The sequence below is a fragment of the Hydra vulgaris genome, chromosome 06 (assembly GCF_038396675.1).
Source record: "Hydra vulgaris chromosome 06, alternate assembly HydraT2T_AEP".
NCBI lineage: Eukaryota > Metazoa > Cnidaria > Hydrozoa > Anthoathecata > Hydridae > Hydra > Hydra vulgaris.
This window is the reverse complement of record NC_088925.1, coordinates 15,497,061-15,513,530: the sequence shown is the minus strand read 5'-3', so window position 1 is coordinate 15,513,530 and position 16,470 is coordinate 15,497,061. Positions and strand designations below refer to the sequence as shown.

Genomic DNA, 16,470 nt, shown 5'->3' with positions numbered 1-16,470 from the left:
TCTATCAGTTTAGAAAAGTTTTTTGTATTTATTTTGAATAACTTCTGCGATAAAATTAAATTGGTTTCCCATTTGCGTTTTTAGAACTGTAGTTATTAAAATTCAAAGTAGAAGCACACGTCTCACTATTTTAAAATCTAGGATATAGGTAAAGCTACTTTTTATGAACGAAAACCCAAAGATCCGCTTTTGTTTACTGTGAAAGTTTTCGAACAAAACTATCATTTAAAATTTTTTTTAGCGTGAATTTGGCTAATATTTTAGGCATTAAGCGAAAGGATCGCAAATGGAAACTTTTTGAAAATATAGTAAAACAATTTTTGCAATTATTTTACTTTTTAAGTGAACAAGGGGGTATATACCGTTCTAAATATTTAATATTTTTAAGTGAACAAGGGGGTATATTTACCTTTACTAAATATTTAATATTTTTATTCAATAAATTATATAATACAAAATCAAATTAAATAAAAATCTATTACACAACCAAAAATGCAATCAGGTTAGTCCTCCAAAACTTTTTCATCGTACTTATCATATCTTCTACTTACTAAATCGGATACCTGCAGTTCGTCGTCTCTTAAATGATTATCCTTGGTTTGAGTTTGGTAATTTTTTCTTTTTTTTTTCAATTTTGGAGTGCTCAGTTCGCCATTTTTACATAAACTGCTTTCAAAATTTTTTAAAAAAGCATTTGTTTCATTTAAGTCCATATTTTCCAAGAGCATTATGGCTTCTTTTATTTTATCCACTCTTTTTATAAGGTCAACAGTTGACTAACAAGAAAAATAATAAATAAAGTTTCAGTGACAATATTGAAGTAGTTTAATGTATAGTTTTATAAGGTTTCTAATATTATTTAAGGTATTTTTTAATATCATTTAAGGTATTTTTTAATATTATTTAAGGAACTTTTTTTCCGCATAAGATGCATTTAATAATAAAAAAAAAGATTGAAATAGTACGTTTAGCATCATATTACAAATATTGAAAATGATGCTAAACGTATTATTTCAATCATATTGAAATAGTACGTTTAGCATCATATTACAAAAGTTTATTGACATAAGAAAAAGAAAAAACAGAAAATTTATAAAAATAAGTCACGACAAGCTAAGTAACGAAATTCCAGAGGGAAATTCAACATCAAATCACCCAATCCATTGAATTGCATGTCTTCTTTTTGTGTTATATTTTGACACATGATTCCTAATTATGAAAAAATATTGCTTGCAAAATATCAGCTAAAAATGTGGTTGACAAGATACTGCAATTTTAATTTTGACCTGGTTTCCCAAAATGACCCGGTTTTCATAACATTCGAAAAAACGTTTTCCTCAACAAAAAAAAAAAAAATGGCAAAAATATAACTCAATAACATATATATTGCTGAATAAACATATATATTGCTTTTTTTGCTGCAGAATTCAATAAATGTACTTTAAATGCTGAAATATTAAAGGAACATGCTTAAAACTTTATAAAACAACTAGTTTCTATAAACCAACTTTGGGACCCAATATCTTAGAATACCCCATCAAATTTTTTTTGTTTTGCTGTTTTTATTTTCAGCTGCTTATAATCTTACTAGGCACAAAAATATAACTGGAAAAACAACTGAAACATATAGAAATTTAATTTCAAAGATATATCACTTTTTCAAGAAATTTTTCAGAATGCTATGAAAACCGGGTCATTTTGGGAAACCAAGTCAATATTAAAAGTGCAGTATCTTGTCAACCACTCAACATTTTTAGCTGAAACTTTACGCGTAAACTTTTCTTTTTAACATGCAACAGCCCAAAAAAAATTTTTTTTTAAATTTGAGGACCCATGGTTCAAAATTTCCTAAGTTTTGTGTGATTTGATGTGTCATTACTCAAGTAGGTTGGGTACCAAGTAGGTAGAAAAAAACGAGAGAGTTTAAAAGCTACAGTTTAGAAGATATTAATTGATTGAAGAAGTTGATAATATGAAAATAAACACCTATATAGGTGTTCATGTTCTTATAATAGGCGTAAAAGAAAAAAAAAAATTCCAACTGTTTAAGAAAAAGGTGTTATTGCTGGTAAAAAAAAAAGGTATCCGCATAAAAAAGTGTCAATGTAACAAGGCTAAAATATTTTTAAGGGCATTTGAATTGTTAAGAATAAAATGTCATTTGGTGCAAAAATATTTACATGACTTTTCTTTGTGAAAAGTTTGTATGCAAATTCATTGGTAGTTTGTCATCTCACTACCATCGAATCCATTATGGTCAAAAGTACTTGAATTTTTCTATCAGTTAAATAAAATATATACACATAGACACTTGTATATGCATATACATACTTACATACATATATACATATATATATATATATATGTATATATATACATATATACATATATATACGCACACACATATATATACATACATATTTATATACACACAGTAAAATTGTGATATTTTGGTTTTATTTGTAAATAAAATTATTTTTGCATAAATTGTAAGGTGAAACTAGTTCCAAATATTCTTCAATATAAGAGCAAAAAAATAAAAACTACATCTAAGTAAAATACAACTAAAAAAAAAGAAAAAAAAAGTTGTTTGGGCGAAGATCAAAATTTGAGCAAACAACACAATTTCCATTAATTTACAAGAAAAATGTTGAAATAAGATGTACAGTGGGTGGCCAAATTATTAGTGATACTTTACCTTTTTTACTAATTTTTAAGTTTAAATGAATTTTGCGAGCAAATATTTTGTTTTTAAATAATTTCTCTTGTGTATTTTAGTTACTGATACCATAATTAGTATTTGTATATAGTGGCAATACTTTCAGTTCACCTTATTACTCATTTAGCTGTCAATTATTGAAAAGTGTGATTGGATTTAGTTCGAAATTGAGTTCAATTATTCATTTTTAGAACAATTTTTTGCAAGTTTTTTGAGTTCAGGACTATTGAAACGTAAGTATTGGTTAATAATTTAATAAGTTATGATTAGTAATTCATTGTAGTAATTCATTATTTTTGCTAATTTTAATGCATAAACCCCGATTCTCACTTCTCATTATTGAATGTGAAAACACAAGAAAATGACTATTGAACACTGGAATAGAGTAAACATGACTTATAATTTTGTAAGCCTAAATCCCTAAAACCCTAAAAAATTATAGCTTTATAATTTAAAATATCTGTGTAATGTTTTACAGGTCTGCTTCTTGGACGAGTCAATATTTCTTGGTGGACAAAACAATAATCTTGGTGAACAATAGCTCAATTTTTGTCTGACGCCACCCAGGAGGAAAATTATTCCACCAGGAATGCCTTATGGAAAAGGTTAAACACCCTGTGAGTGTACTGATGTGGTCTGTGCTCAGCCATGGGTATGGGTTTCATCTACATTGCAGAAGGCAGGACCAGTACAAGCGAGTACTGAAAAACAGGCTCCTACCCCATGTCCAAGAATGGTTCACAGGTAATGAAGAGTATATATTCATGCATGACTCGGCACCATGACGATTATTTTTTTGCTATAAAGGTAAGAGTGTTACAGCATTCCTAGCTGAAAAAAAAGTGTCTGTTTTGTCTTGGCTGAGAAATTCACCTGACAAGAACCCCATAAAAAAATCTATAAGGGTTCGCAAAACCGGAAATTGTCAAAGAGATCATCACGACCAATCAGCAATTGATAGAAACCCTTACTAGAGAGTGGCATAACAACCCCAGTCTCCAGGACAACCCAAAAGTCTGCATAGAAAGCATACCCTGATGTTTGAGAGCCGTTATTGTAGCAAAGGGTTGCATTACAAAATATTAGGATTATTACCTTATTTGTTATTTTAAAACTTTTTTTAAAAATTTTTAAAAATAAATAGCTATGTATTTTTATAAAAAATAAAAACCTATATGGTGCATGCGTTCCTATTATTGGTAACTGGGATTATGGTTTACCCCAGATGAAGTCCTAGAATTTGTATGTGGCTACCTTAAACACAAAGATCAATTGTACTTATTCAAAAATGGTAAGCCTGGTAAAGACTGGTTTTATGCCTTTATGAAGAGATGGTCATAAGAAATTTCAACAAGAAAAGCGGACAACTTAGCATCTAAAAGAGCCACTTCTTGTATGCCAAAAATAATTGATCATTATTTTCAATAAGTCGTTAAGCATTATCAACAGAATGGTATAACTTCTGGGTCGCATATTTGGAATTGTAATGAAACAGGTTTTTCGGCATTTAATTTACTGGCAACATTGAAAAAATTTATTATTCTGTAAAAAATTGCTGTGGCGCTGATAGGCATTTTGCACCACCATTTGTATATATATAAAATAGATATACAAAGCCAAAAGAAACTTTCGCCCTGACTGGGCAAGAGGTGGTCCAGTTGACACCAAATATTTAATTTCAAAATCAGGTTGGATGGAGCATGATACGTTTATTGAATGGCTAAAAGAAGCATTTACAGCAAAAACTGAGAAAATTGGTGATATTGATATTTTAGTATTAGATGGCCATACAAGTCACATAACTTTGGAAGCGGTATTGCTGTGCAAAAAACACAATATAATCTTGATTTGTCTACCAGAGCATTCTTCACATATTCTACAACCATTGGATAGAGGTGTCTATTGTCATGTCAAACAAGCATGGAAAGTATTACAAAGACTCAAAATAAAGAATTAAGATGAACAAAATTTTCCATCGTTGCTCAAACTGCTGTACAAGAGTGGTAAATGTTTTACACACTTGCATGCAACCGCTGGTTTCCAGTACACTGGCTTATTTCCACTTAATAAAAACAACATAAATCATAAGGCATTTGCAATCACACAAATATTTAATCCACTTTCATCAACTTTAGCAGCCTCCGCAGCACTTACACCATCTTGCTCAGACACAGCTTCATCATCTTCAACAGCCGCCGCAGCACCTACTCCAATTACACACAGATTACCATCTTTCTCAACTACAACAGCTTCAAGTTTTGATAGGTATCAAGCATGTGTTGAGCTTTGGAAAAACAGTATCGAGATAGAGTTGAAGCAGTTTTTTCAAGCCAGAAATCAATCGTATGTTAAGAAATTGAAGCAGTGCAAAATGTCAAAACATGGCGGAAATGTATTACCGAAGAAAATGTGATCAAGTTCCTCAAACAAAAAGATGAAGAAAAAGCAACAAAAGAAGCCATGAGAGTTGCTAAACTTAACCCAAACCATAGACTCTCTATGCCAAGTACTCAAATGCCTGAGCAAGCTCAGCAAAACAATAATGAAAAGCAAGTAGCAGCAGACAAGCAATTAAAAATTTCAAAATGTAAAAAATGTAAAGTACAGTTACACACAGAAATGTTGCAATGCGAGAATTCGATGTGTCGAGAACGGTTGTGCAAACAAACATGTTTAACAAAGAAATGTGTAGTTGGAACTAAATTTTTTGTTGCAAAAAATGTAAAAACTTAAATAAAGTTTCTTAAATATAAGTTATGTTGAAAAAAAAAAAAAAAAAAAAATTTAAAACCTAAAAAATTCAATGTTTTCTCAAGTGTGCGGTTTTATCAGAATGCCGTCTTAAACCGCACAAGTTTTTTTTCTTTACATTTAATGTTTTCAATAATTTTATTATTATTTTTTTAACATATATTTATATTATCTTATGTAGTTTTTTATTACCTATCTAATAAAAAAAAAAAAGAAAAAAAAAAAAGGAAAAATAAAAAAAGTTATTTAACTTTTATAGATAAGTGTGCGGTTTGACCCAGTTTTATTCTATTAATCTGTGTGTGCAAGACATATTTTTTTTAATGACAGAAGACACATTTTTTTTACACAGTTGATATGTTTGTTATATTACATATAGGATTGGATCAGCTGGTGAAGCAATAAAAGGCATCAAAAACAAGAGTAAGGTGTGCCAAGGTTAGAAGATTATTTTAACTTTTAACAAAAACGATGCATTATTAAAGATTAAAGGAAATTTATACACCTCATACACCCAGGGTGATATGATACAGGGCAATGAAACACAAACAATAAAGGTTAATGATGTCCAGTGTCTGGTAAGATACAAATTATGAACCAGATATGGTCCATATAAATGATATGACCTTATAAAAAAAGTTTAATTAAAAATAAAATAAAAATATAAACAAAATATTTCTAATGTTAAAAAAATCTACCTTTTCATCATAAGCAACATTTTCCAATAAAAAATCTGGAAAAAAAAAGGATTGTCAAATTTAATTACTTTAAAAACTTAAACTTAAAACCATATCCAAATAAAGTCAAATCAAAACATTACTTACAATTTGAAATACAAGAATACAGGGGCTATTCTAGGTAAAAAAAAAAAATTTTCTCCCATCCCGGAGAAATTTAGCGTAGATATTGCCAAATAAAGGCGGTTGTTTTTTTTGTGAAAAAAACAATATTTGCAGGAAAAAATGTAAAAAAATTTTTAATGTGAGCGGCACCTAAATACAGTTGATATTCATATTTAGAATATGACTGCTTCATGGAATGAAACTACACTTCCAAAATTGCTTTTGAATTACAAGCTTGAAAACATTTTCAATGCCGATGAGTTTGGACTATTTTACCAGTGCCTACCAAACAAAACATACCATTTATCACGAGAAAAATGTTTTGGGGGAAAAAATAGTAAAGTCAGACTAACAGGCATAGCAGCAGGGAGTGCAACAGGAGAAAAATTACCTATGTTTGTTATTGGAAAATCTAAAAGCCCACGGTGTTTTAAGCACATTAAACAACTTCCTTGCACATATAAAAATCAGCTAAAAAGTTGGATGACCGGAGACCTTTTTACAGAATGTGTAATGAAACTTGACTCATTTTTTCGTGCTCAAGACAGGAAAGTAGCACTCCTGGTGGATAACTGTTCTGCCCACCCACACATTGAAGGGCTAAGCAACATCAACCTAATATTTTCCCCCCCTAACACCACATCTGTCCTTCAGCCCATGGATCAAGGCGTAATACGAAGTCTTAAAGCTCATTATCGTCACAAAATTGTGCGTTTGTGTATCAAGGCTGTCGATAATAACGAACCCATGCCAAAAATTTCTATACTTCAATCAATGAAAGATCTTGTTTCTTCGTGGAATGCTGTGTCGAAGGAGATTGTCATCAACTGCTTTAAAAAAGCTGGTATCAGCAATACAAACAAGAGTATTGAAGAAGCTGATGATGATCATTCTTTTAAATTTTTGACAGAAGAACTTAACCGTTTGCGAGAGTTAGATCCTCGTGCCGTCCAAGAAGATCTCTCAGCGGAATCTTACATTGGTTTAGATTGCGATGTAGTAACCACCGGTTCACTTACTACTGATGCTGAAATTATTGCTCAGATTTTAGACCCTAATTTTGAAAACGACGATAATGAAGTTGAAGATAGCGTTGACGAAGCTATTGACGTCGAAGCCCCGCCACGCCCATCTGATATTCAATTAGAAATTGCTTTTGAAACAATTCAAAATGCTTCGCTATACAGCTCAAAATACGGAAATGAAATACAATCCCTAGCACTAAAACTTGAAGATTTAATGAAGATGAAAAAGATGGATAATTTAAAGCAATATCAGATAACAGATTTTTTCCAAAAGTTGTAGTTTTTGTTGTTAATGATTTTTGTCAGAAAAATAACTTGTTTTAATGAAAGTAGTTATTATAACTAGAGATGTCATGGATAGTGGCTTTGCCACTATCCATGCTTACATACATGCTTTTATTTTTAAACAAACAAAAATAAAAGATTGGAAAATTAAATATAATGAAAAGATAAAAGGATTTTAAGATTTTCGCTCAACTAAATCCACTTTTAGTCAATTAGTAGGAAGTCTATAGTCAATAAAATCGACTATTCGTTTTTGTCTTAGTTGACTAATTTTGTCTAGTTAACTTTTAGTCGATTTAGTCGAAGTCGATAACAACATTAGTATATATGTATTCAGATTTTTTAATAATTTGAGCAACAGCATTTTTCAGTAAGCTGGAAAACAAGATTCAGTTAAATGATTTAGAGAAACATGAAGAGAGTTGTGAGTATTTTTGACAAGAATGTAGTTGGAACTATAAGTTTAAGTAAGAAATAACTTTAACAACAAAAACAAATGATTTTTTATTCTGATTCACTCCCAACAAGGCTGCAAAAAATCACTATCAAGTAGCGAGTTACTAGAAAGCATAGAATTGCATTGATAAGCAAGGAAATGGTTGACAGAAAACTTAAAAAGTTGTAGGTTGTATGAGTCGAGAAAACATGATAATGAGAGTTCAAAAGCATTGATACGCAAGGAAAGAATCTGGATGAACAAGTTTTTATAAAGAGACAGATACAGTAAAAAGATGCAATTTTGCAAAAAGACAAATTATTAGAGAATAAGTTTTATTGATAGAACTAAAGATGATAGCTCATTTGAACAGCAACCATGTTAGTATTGTAGAAAATAGAGATGCAACCTTCCGATGATGGAGACTCACACTAGGCAGAAAAATAAGGCCCAACTCATTTACAATGTGTTTTTAGACCTTGTCTAGAAGAGAAAGAGGATCATTTCATAAGCATACATAATTTTTAGGGGGACTTATAAGTATGCATGGCAACAGGGGAGGGAGGAGGAGGGGGTCTAATTTCTAAAGTTTTGGCATACGTACATTATAAACAACCCCATAAGATCTTGTTTGATATACATAATTTTACTGCTCTAAGATGATGTAAAAAAGATAAATTTGAATCAATTTTGATTCCAAGATATTTTAAGGAGATAACTGGATTAAGTTTTTGAAATTTAGTTGTTTTTTGATTTTAGACTGCCTTGATTTAAGTATGATACTTTCAGATTTACTAGCTTTTAGTGAAACTTTGTTAGTCCAAAGCCATTGAAATAGATTTGATAGATCATGATTAATGTATTTGTTCATTTTTTATACAATTTGTTAATTACAAGCAAGTTGGTGACATCAGCAAAATGGAAGGAAGTTGTATATGTTAGCAATAAATTAAGATCATTAATGAAAACAAAGAAACTCAATAGCCCTAATACATAGCCTTGAGGTACACCTGCAGTGCAAATTACTAAAAAGTGTTACCATTAATACACAAATTAAAATCTGTCATAAAGATACGAAGTAAATCATTTGAGAGCAACTACTCTTACACCATAGTGTTCCAGTTTACTTAGGAGAATAGAATGATTAACAGTGTTAATTGCTTTCTGTAGATCAACAATTGCATCATAAGTGAAAAGTTTATTTTCAAGAGCTTTTCTGATAACCTTAGTGATTTCAATAAGTGCATGAGTTGTAAAATGCTTGATGCAAAACCCATATTGGTGTTTATAAAGACATGGATACTTATTTTGAATTATAGAAGGGAAAAGAGAAAAAGAACATAACGTATCAAGATAACTGGAGATAATTTTCAAATTGTAATTTATTAAGTCCATATTAAAATCACCCATTAGGACAACTTGTTTATTTTCAGAACTTTCAAGTAAGAGATTAAGATATAGACCCAACTTTTTCTTTTCAGGGGGATTGACAATTTAAGCAAAGTTAGATTCCAGGTCTACAGAAGAATATATTATAAGATCACTGCAAACAATATAGTTTAAGTTTAAAAGTAGATATAGAGAAGAGCACCACCTTTTTTGGCTTCAGTAGGACAATGCTCACTTGTAAAACCATTTATATTAACATCAGTTATGTTGCAACTGCTAATATTTAGCTTTGATTCAGAGACCTATTATTATTGGAAGTTTGGTAAGACAAATAATTAGACTGTGAAGATGGTCAATGTGATAAGGTAGAGATGCAATATTTAGATGTAGGTGCAGATCACAATAATTACTTAATATTTTATTCAGTTCAAGAATGTCATAATACTTGAAGTTAGTACTTTAGTTGGATTAGCTTATATTTTTAAAATAAGTTTTAAGAATATAAGCAAATCCAATAAGTGAGATAAAGATTCTAGAGATTTTAAATTATTGTTTGGTAAAGTAAGACATGATAAAGTTAGAGATTTCAAAATCGGAAAGTGCACAAAATGACAATTTTTTTGATAACGCAGTCACAACATTATCAGTCAGTAGATTTATTGACAACAATACTATATGTTGATACGGTTACATTTAGCGTGCACCCAAGAAGAGCAACAACTACAAAGTCTAGATAAAATTAAAAAATATATAGATCTCCTATATTTATAAATAAAAGCTACAATATAAAAACTGAGATATAAAAACATTATACTGTTGATTTAAGAATTGGCTAATGATAATTAATAAAGAAAAATAAAATAATAGTGAGATATAAGATTTAAACTGATAGCAGAACACAGCTAAGTAAATATCAAATTTTATATATGCATATATATATATATATATATATATATATATATATATATATATATATATATATATATATATATATATATATATATATATATATATATATATAACCACCTCTAATAGTTTTACGTTGTTGATGTTGTTGAAACCACTATTTCTAAGACATAATATAATAAAATAATACTAAATATATAAATAATGTAATTAATATAAGGTAAGTAATAATAAGAGGTAAGTACCAATACTAGGTAAATAAAAATATAAAATAAATAATAATATGGCAATTAATAATAAAATTAATATTCTTAATACAAAGTAAATATTATTATGAGTTAAATCATTATGAAAAATAATAAAAATTGTTATATATACATAGTAATAAGAGGCAAATAGTAAAGGTAAATAACACAATAAGAGAAGTAATAAAGGTAATAACAAAATAAAAGACACAATGAGAGAGGTACAGTCCTAAGAATTAGGAAAAATAAGGCTGGCAAAACATTGCTGATCTAAAATCAATTTAGCTCGACAGTCAGCATTCGATTATAAAACAGGCTTTGACAAATCAACAAACATGCGAATGTTTAGCATAAAATTTACAGAAAAACGAATGCCAAGCTCTAACAACTTATCTTTTAGATGTCTATGTTTGCTTGAAAATTTAAAAATTTAACGAAAGTTTTTCCAGTTTTATTTTGATCATTCTATTTATTATTAATAAAACGTTTTTTTTGTTTTTATTTTGATTGTTTTCTTTACTATTCCAAGAAATGAATTTTTGGAATTTAAATGAAACTCTCGTTTTGCCATTTTATTTTAACTATTTTATTAAGAACATAAAAATAAAGTTTTTATTTACAATTAAAATAAAATATTCTGTTTTTATTGTTCTATTTTTTTTTTCTTTCTTTTAATTAACTTGTTCAGAAGTTAAATAAAACTTTTTTTTTTTGCTGTTAAATCTACTTAAATTAACAAATAAAACTAAGTTTTAAAATTCTGAGATCGTCAAAAAATTGCAGACCTCATACAGTCAGGTTGGCAGTTGGGTTGGCATTGCCAAATGCCAACTCTAATTCCAAGGGCTGTAGGTAATAATATAATAAATGAGTACCTAAATGAAAAGAAAGATGAATAATATTATATTTAATAATAATAATAAATACTTAATTACAAAGAATGATAATTATAGGAATTATAAATAAACTTAATTATAGTAATGACCAATGCTTTAAATTAAAAAAAAAATGTTTACAAAAATGCATAATCAAAAACAAATGTAAAAATAAAAACTCTTTGTCTTCTTGATCTTTATCATTTTTAACTTTTATTTATTTACTTGCACTTTTTATTTATATTCTAAAAGCTGCTTATTTATTTTGTATTTTATTCTTTAATTATATCTTTAAAAAGTTCTTAAATAGTTTTAAACTTTAGATATTCTGATTTTTATTTGCTCGATTCAATTCTTTTTACTCTTTTTGTTTTAATTTATTTTGTTTTGATTCAATTTTTCAATTTTCAATTATTTCATATAAAGATATATTAATATATAGTTATATTGGATTTAACTATTTCTGTTTCTTTCGTATGTATGTATAAATATTTAACTTATGTAAACTTCAAATTATGTTAAAACATATATCAAGTTTTACAGTTTCATTTTTACTTGAAAAATGCAATGAGGCAACATCTCCTTAATTTTAATTTAGAGTTATTTGAAGTTATAAAAAGTTTTTTGTTTGTTAAATAGTGTAAAAACTTTTATCGAACAATACGTCTTAATGGCCAAAGTGGTTAGCTCGTAGCGTTTCTGAAGATTGATTTTCTATTAAAGCAAATAAAACACTTTTGAAGTTTTATAAATATTATATACCTAACATGTATAAAGGTATTATATACTATAAAAAAGAAAAAGAAGTTTTTTGAAAAAGCTTATTTGTCGTTATAAAAAGCTTTCTGTTTATTAAATAGCATCTTATATCAAACAATAGTCTTAGTGGCCAAGGCTCGCAGCGCTTCTGAAGTGCCGCGGTTTAAATCTTACCACTGGTACTTTTTTTTTTCAAATCCTTTTTGATTTTTTAAAATACAAAATAAAAGACTTTTGAAGTTTTATAGTTATAATATACATAACCTATATAAAGATATACTATAACAAATGAAAGGGAGAGATTTTAAAAAATATATAAAATTTCTTTCTAAAATTAAAAACATCAAAACATCAGTAGAAATTTTTAATTTTTTAGAAATTTTTTGTGCATGTCATGATAGAGACTTATTAATGTGCTATGGTAACTATGGTAACTATGGTAATTAGTCCTAATAAACTGCAGATAGTCTGAAAAAATTATGGTCTAAAACTTAATAAAGAAAAAAATTATTAAGACTGTCCTGCTACTCCAGGTGGTGATGCTGTGGAGACAAAGAAAGAAAAAAGACTTTTAGTTGATAAAATTTTATTTTAACAATTAAAAGTCCTTTTTAGAATTTTCATTTTTTTCGCTATAAATATATATGGCCAGATTGAAAAAATTAAAAATGTATTGTGTTAAGGGCTATTGTAATTATAATTATTGAAATTATAATATATTATAATGTATAATATATATAAATTATAATATATTGTAATATATTATAATATATTGTAATGTATTGTGTTAAGAGCTATCAAAATTATGCATGTAAGAGAAAAACAAACCATTTTATAAATCTCTTGTAAACTCTACAAATGCAGAAAAGGTGTGTATGTTAATTTTTTTTCTCATAAAGTGATTTTTTTTTCTAATGACTAAAAAATATTGAAGTAAATAAGGAATAAGTATGAAATAAGGAATAGCTATATAGTGACACTTTCATGTAGCAGAAAGCTATAAGATAGTTGATGTAGCTGCACTCCCTTGTAGCAGCTGACTATAAGATAGTCGATGAGCAACACACTGCGCATGTTTTACAGTATAAAAACAAAAAAACAATAAAAACATTCTGAATAATTTTATTTAAAAAAAAAAAACATTCTGGTCTTTTAATTTGAGTATTTGCAGTTTTTTAAAAAAACAATAAACTTAATTAGTTTGCTCAATTAAATTAATGTGTTTTAGCATAATCTGACCTTAATTTTGTCTTGCTAGATGTCATAGAGTAGTTAAGTGCTGTTTTTAAAGGAATATGAATATGTATATGTGTATATATATATATATATATATATATATATATATATATATATATATATATATATACATATACATATATATATATATATATATATATATATATATATATATATATATATATATATATATATATATATTATACACATATATATAAAAATATATATATATATATATAAAATATATATATATATATATATAATTTAGTTAATTATAATAACAATAAAGATTTTGAAAACATAAAAAGTTCAACAAATACAGTTTAATTTAAAAAAAAATCAATACAGAATTTAGTATTTAATAATAGAGTACTAGTTATCTTTCATAATTTTTATTGATAAAATAGTAACTGAATACCTTTAGGTCTGAAAAAGAAATACTGGTTGTCCATTGGTACATTCTATGAATAAATTTAAAATTTTTTTTATTTCCCTTACATGTAATTTTAGCTGCTAATGGCTTTTGCAGGCACATTGCTGTTACTATGCAAAAAACACAAAAACTTTAATTTTACAATAAAAGGTACAAGAGTGTAAACTTTTGATGATGTTGATGATGATGATTGTAATGATCATGTTGATCATAATGATGCTTATATATGCATATATGTACCAAATATTTTATATGTATTTCGAATAAAAAAATAAACTATAGGATGTATAAATGTTTATGCAGCCCCAATCACAAACTTGGCTCCAGCTATATTTTATCAAATCCAGCCCCGGCCTGAGTCAAATACCAACTACGATCGCTCACTATATATATATATATATATATATATATATATATATATATATATATATATATATATATATATATATATATATGTTTATTTATGTATATATATATATATATATTTTGTTATTCACCTCCTCAAGGCCGAGAAGGCCACTACAAATGAGGAGGCTACTTAATAGTGGTTTATAACCCTCTCTCACTTCTATAACTCCGAAACACGAACCTTGACGAACAAGGCCACTACGCGGAGAAACAAGTTGAGCGCGGTACTACCAGGGACGTGGTGGGGATCGAACTTGGAACCTCTCGCTTATGAAGCGAGCGCTTTACCACTACACCACTACCGCATTTTATATATATTTATATATATATATATATATATATATATATATATATATATATATATATATATACGTATATATATTTACATATTTATATGACGTTATATCACAATAATAATATTAATAACATTAATCATGACAAAAAAAATTTTTAGTCTAATAATACAAGAAAAAAAAATTTGTATATACACAGTGCTCGAAGTGAAGAAAAAAAAGTAACAGGATAGTATTTGGTAAATTAAAAATACCATCCCACCTTATCATTGTTATAAATAGAGATTTATAAAAAGGTGGCAGGATGGTTTATACTTTATAAAAAGGTGTAATATTTCCATATTTAGCTTAACTAATAGGTGTTAAATAATAAATAAGGTGTAATATTTCCATATTTAGCTTATCTATAAGAGGAGTTAAATAATAGTAGTGAACTCCTCTTGAATCAATCAGGATGTCAGTATATGCATCTGATTATTATTATTTTTTGAGGATTTATGGCTTCAATATGGAATCTATTCTAGACATTTGGAAAAGTAGATCTTTAGGTCATTACAAACTATGTAATTTAAAATGGAGCTTAAAAAATAGAAGAGCACCCTCTTTTTAAGCCTCAGTAGGGTAATGCCTAATATTAAATCCATTTATAGATATATTTGTTATGTTTGTATCGTTTACATATAAATTGGTTCAGTAATACCTATTGCCACAGGTAATGTATTAAGAGTACTAATAAAACTGCAGAGGTCATCAATTTGAAATGGTAAAGAAGAAATGTTGAGATAAATATAAAGATCTGAGTTAGAATTGATTTTTTTATTGAAATCTATAGTGTCATATTTACAACTAATTGAATCATGTGAATTAGTAAGATCTGAAATTATATTTCTTGGATTATATGTAGAGTCAAAATGTAATATAAAATTAGTATTTTTATTTGATAATGTTTGATTAAGCTCAAGTCAGAAAAGAAGCCAAATGGCATATCTCTAGATAAGCAGTTGTTTTTACCTCTCTAGATAACCATGCCAATCAGAAGAGCCTGGCAAAATAAACTATTAGGAGTAAAGAAACACTGAAAATTGAAATTAGATGTAATTTAGTAGAAAAACTGGAAACTGAGATTGGATGAAATATAGTTTGTAAACATTAGTGGGTAATAATAATAAGTTCTAAAAGATAGCTATTCAATAGCTGATAGCTATTGAAAATTCAATAGCTATAACACATAATACATAGTAACAACAAGTATGAATAAGATTATATAACAAAGCTGTAATACAAAACAAAGTAGTAATAAAAAAAAAACAACAAGTAATACAAGAACATACACCAATATCATACCAACGTACACAGAAGTAAAACTAATAAGTGAATCTAAACATGGTATACTTTTATATAGTTTTATATGTGTCTAGACAATAAAGTTAACTACCTCGTTATTGCAAGATGGACCTTTAAGATCACTCATTTTTTGAAAAAATTGTTCCTTGATAGTTTGATAAGCATCTTTTTTAAGATGGTGAATTTCAAAATGTAATTTTAGATACTTATTATAAACTTCCATGATGTTCATTTCAACGGCGCTACTTGTCTTTTTCTTTCGTAGCCCCCCCCCCCCCTCTCTCTCCTCTCCTCTCTTCCTGTTTTTATGATTATGATAAAATTATTGCTACATTTCTGATTTAATTACATAGGTCTGAAAACTAAAGAAAAGTACTCTAATTTGATGTTAGAGTTTAAAAAAGTACACTATAAACGCTAATTTTTACCGTCTTTTAAAAAGTATTTACTTTAACACTGTTTTTATTTAGAAATCTATCATTTAAAAAATCCTTTTTTTAATTACGCAACCGGTTTTTATTTTC

General features: G+C 27.7%; 1 protein-coding gene across 2 annotated transcripts; it reads right to left on the bottom strand.

Moving 5' to 3' along the window:
• Window positions 1–410: 410 nt before the first annotated feature.
• On the bottom strand, window positions 411–16,227 carry LOC136081669 (uncharacterized). Of its 2 annotated transcripts, none has more exons than XM_065799332.1 (4): window positions 16,038–16,226; window positions 13,887–13,929; window positions 6,169–6,203; window positions 411–776 (listed from the first exon to the last, which is right to left on the bottom strand). In XM_065799332.1, exons 1-4 carry the CDS (start codon window positions 16,176–16,178, stop codon window positions 504–506), a joined length of 492 nt encoding a protein of 163 aa, XP_065655404.1. In that variant the 5' UTR covers window positions 16,179–16,226; the 3' UTR covers window positions 411–503. The 2 variants fall into 2 exon arrangements, with proteins under 2 accessions (XP_065655404.1, XP_065655405.1); XM_065799333.1 differs by lacking the exon at window positions 411–776 and adding an exon at window positions 1,174–1,209 and having other exon boundaries at window positions 16,038–16,227.
• Window positions 16,228–16,470: the final 243 nt, after the last annotated feature.

Excerpts from the sequence above, each read along its gene's own strand:
- LOC136081669 (XM_065799332.1), bottom strand. The coding sequence starts at position 16,178 with ATGAACATCATGGAAGTTTATAATAAGTATCTAAAATTACATTTTGAA. Across the intron at positions 13,930-16,037 it reads GTCCATCTTGCAATAACGAG|AATGTACCAATGGACAACCA; the intron begins GTAGTTAACTTT and ends ATTTATTCATAG. Across the intron at positions 777-6,168 it reads ATGTTGCTTATGATGAAAAG|TCAACTGTTGACCTTATAAA; the intron begins GTAGATTTTTTT and ends TTTTCTTGTTAG.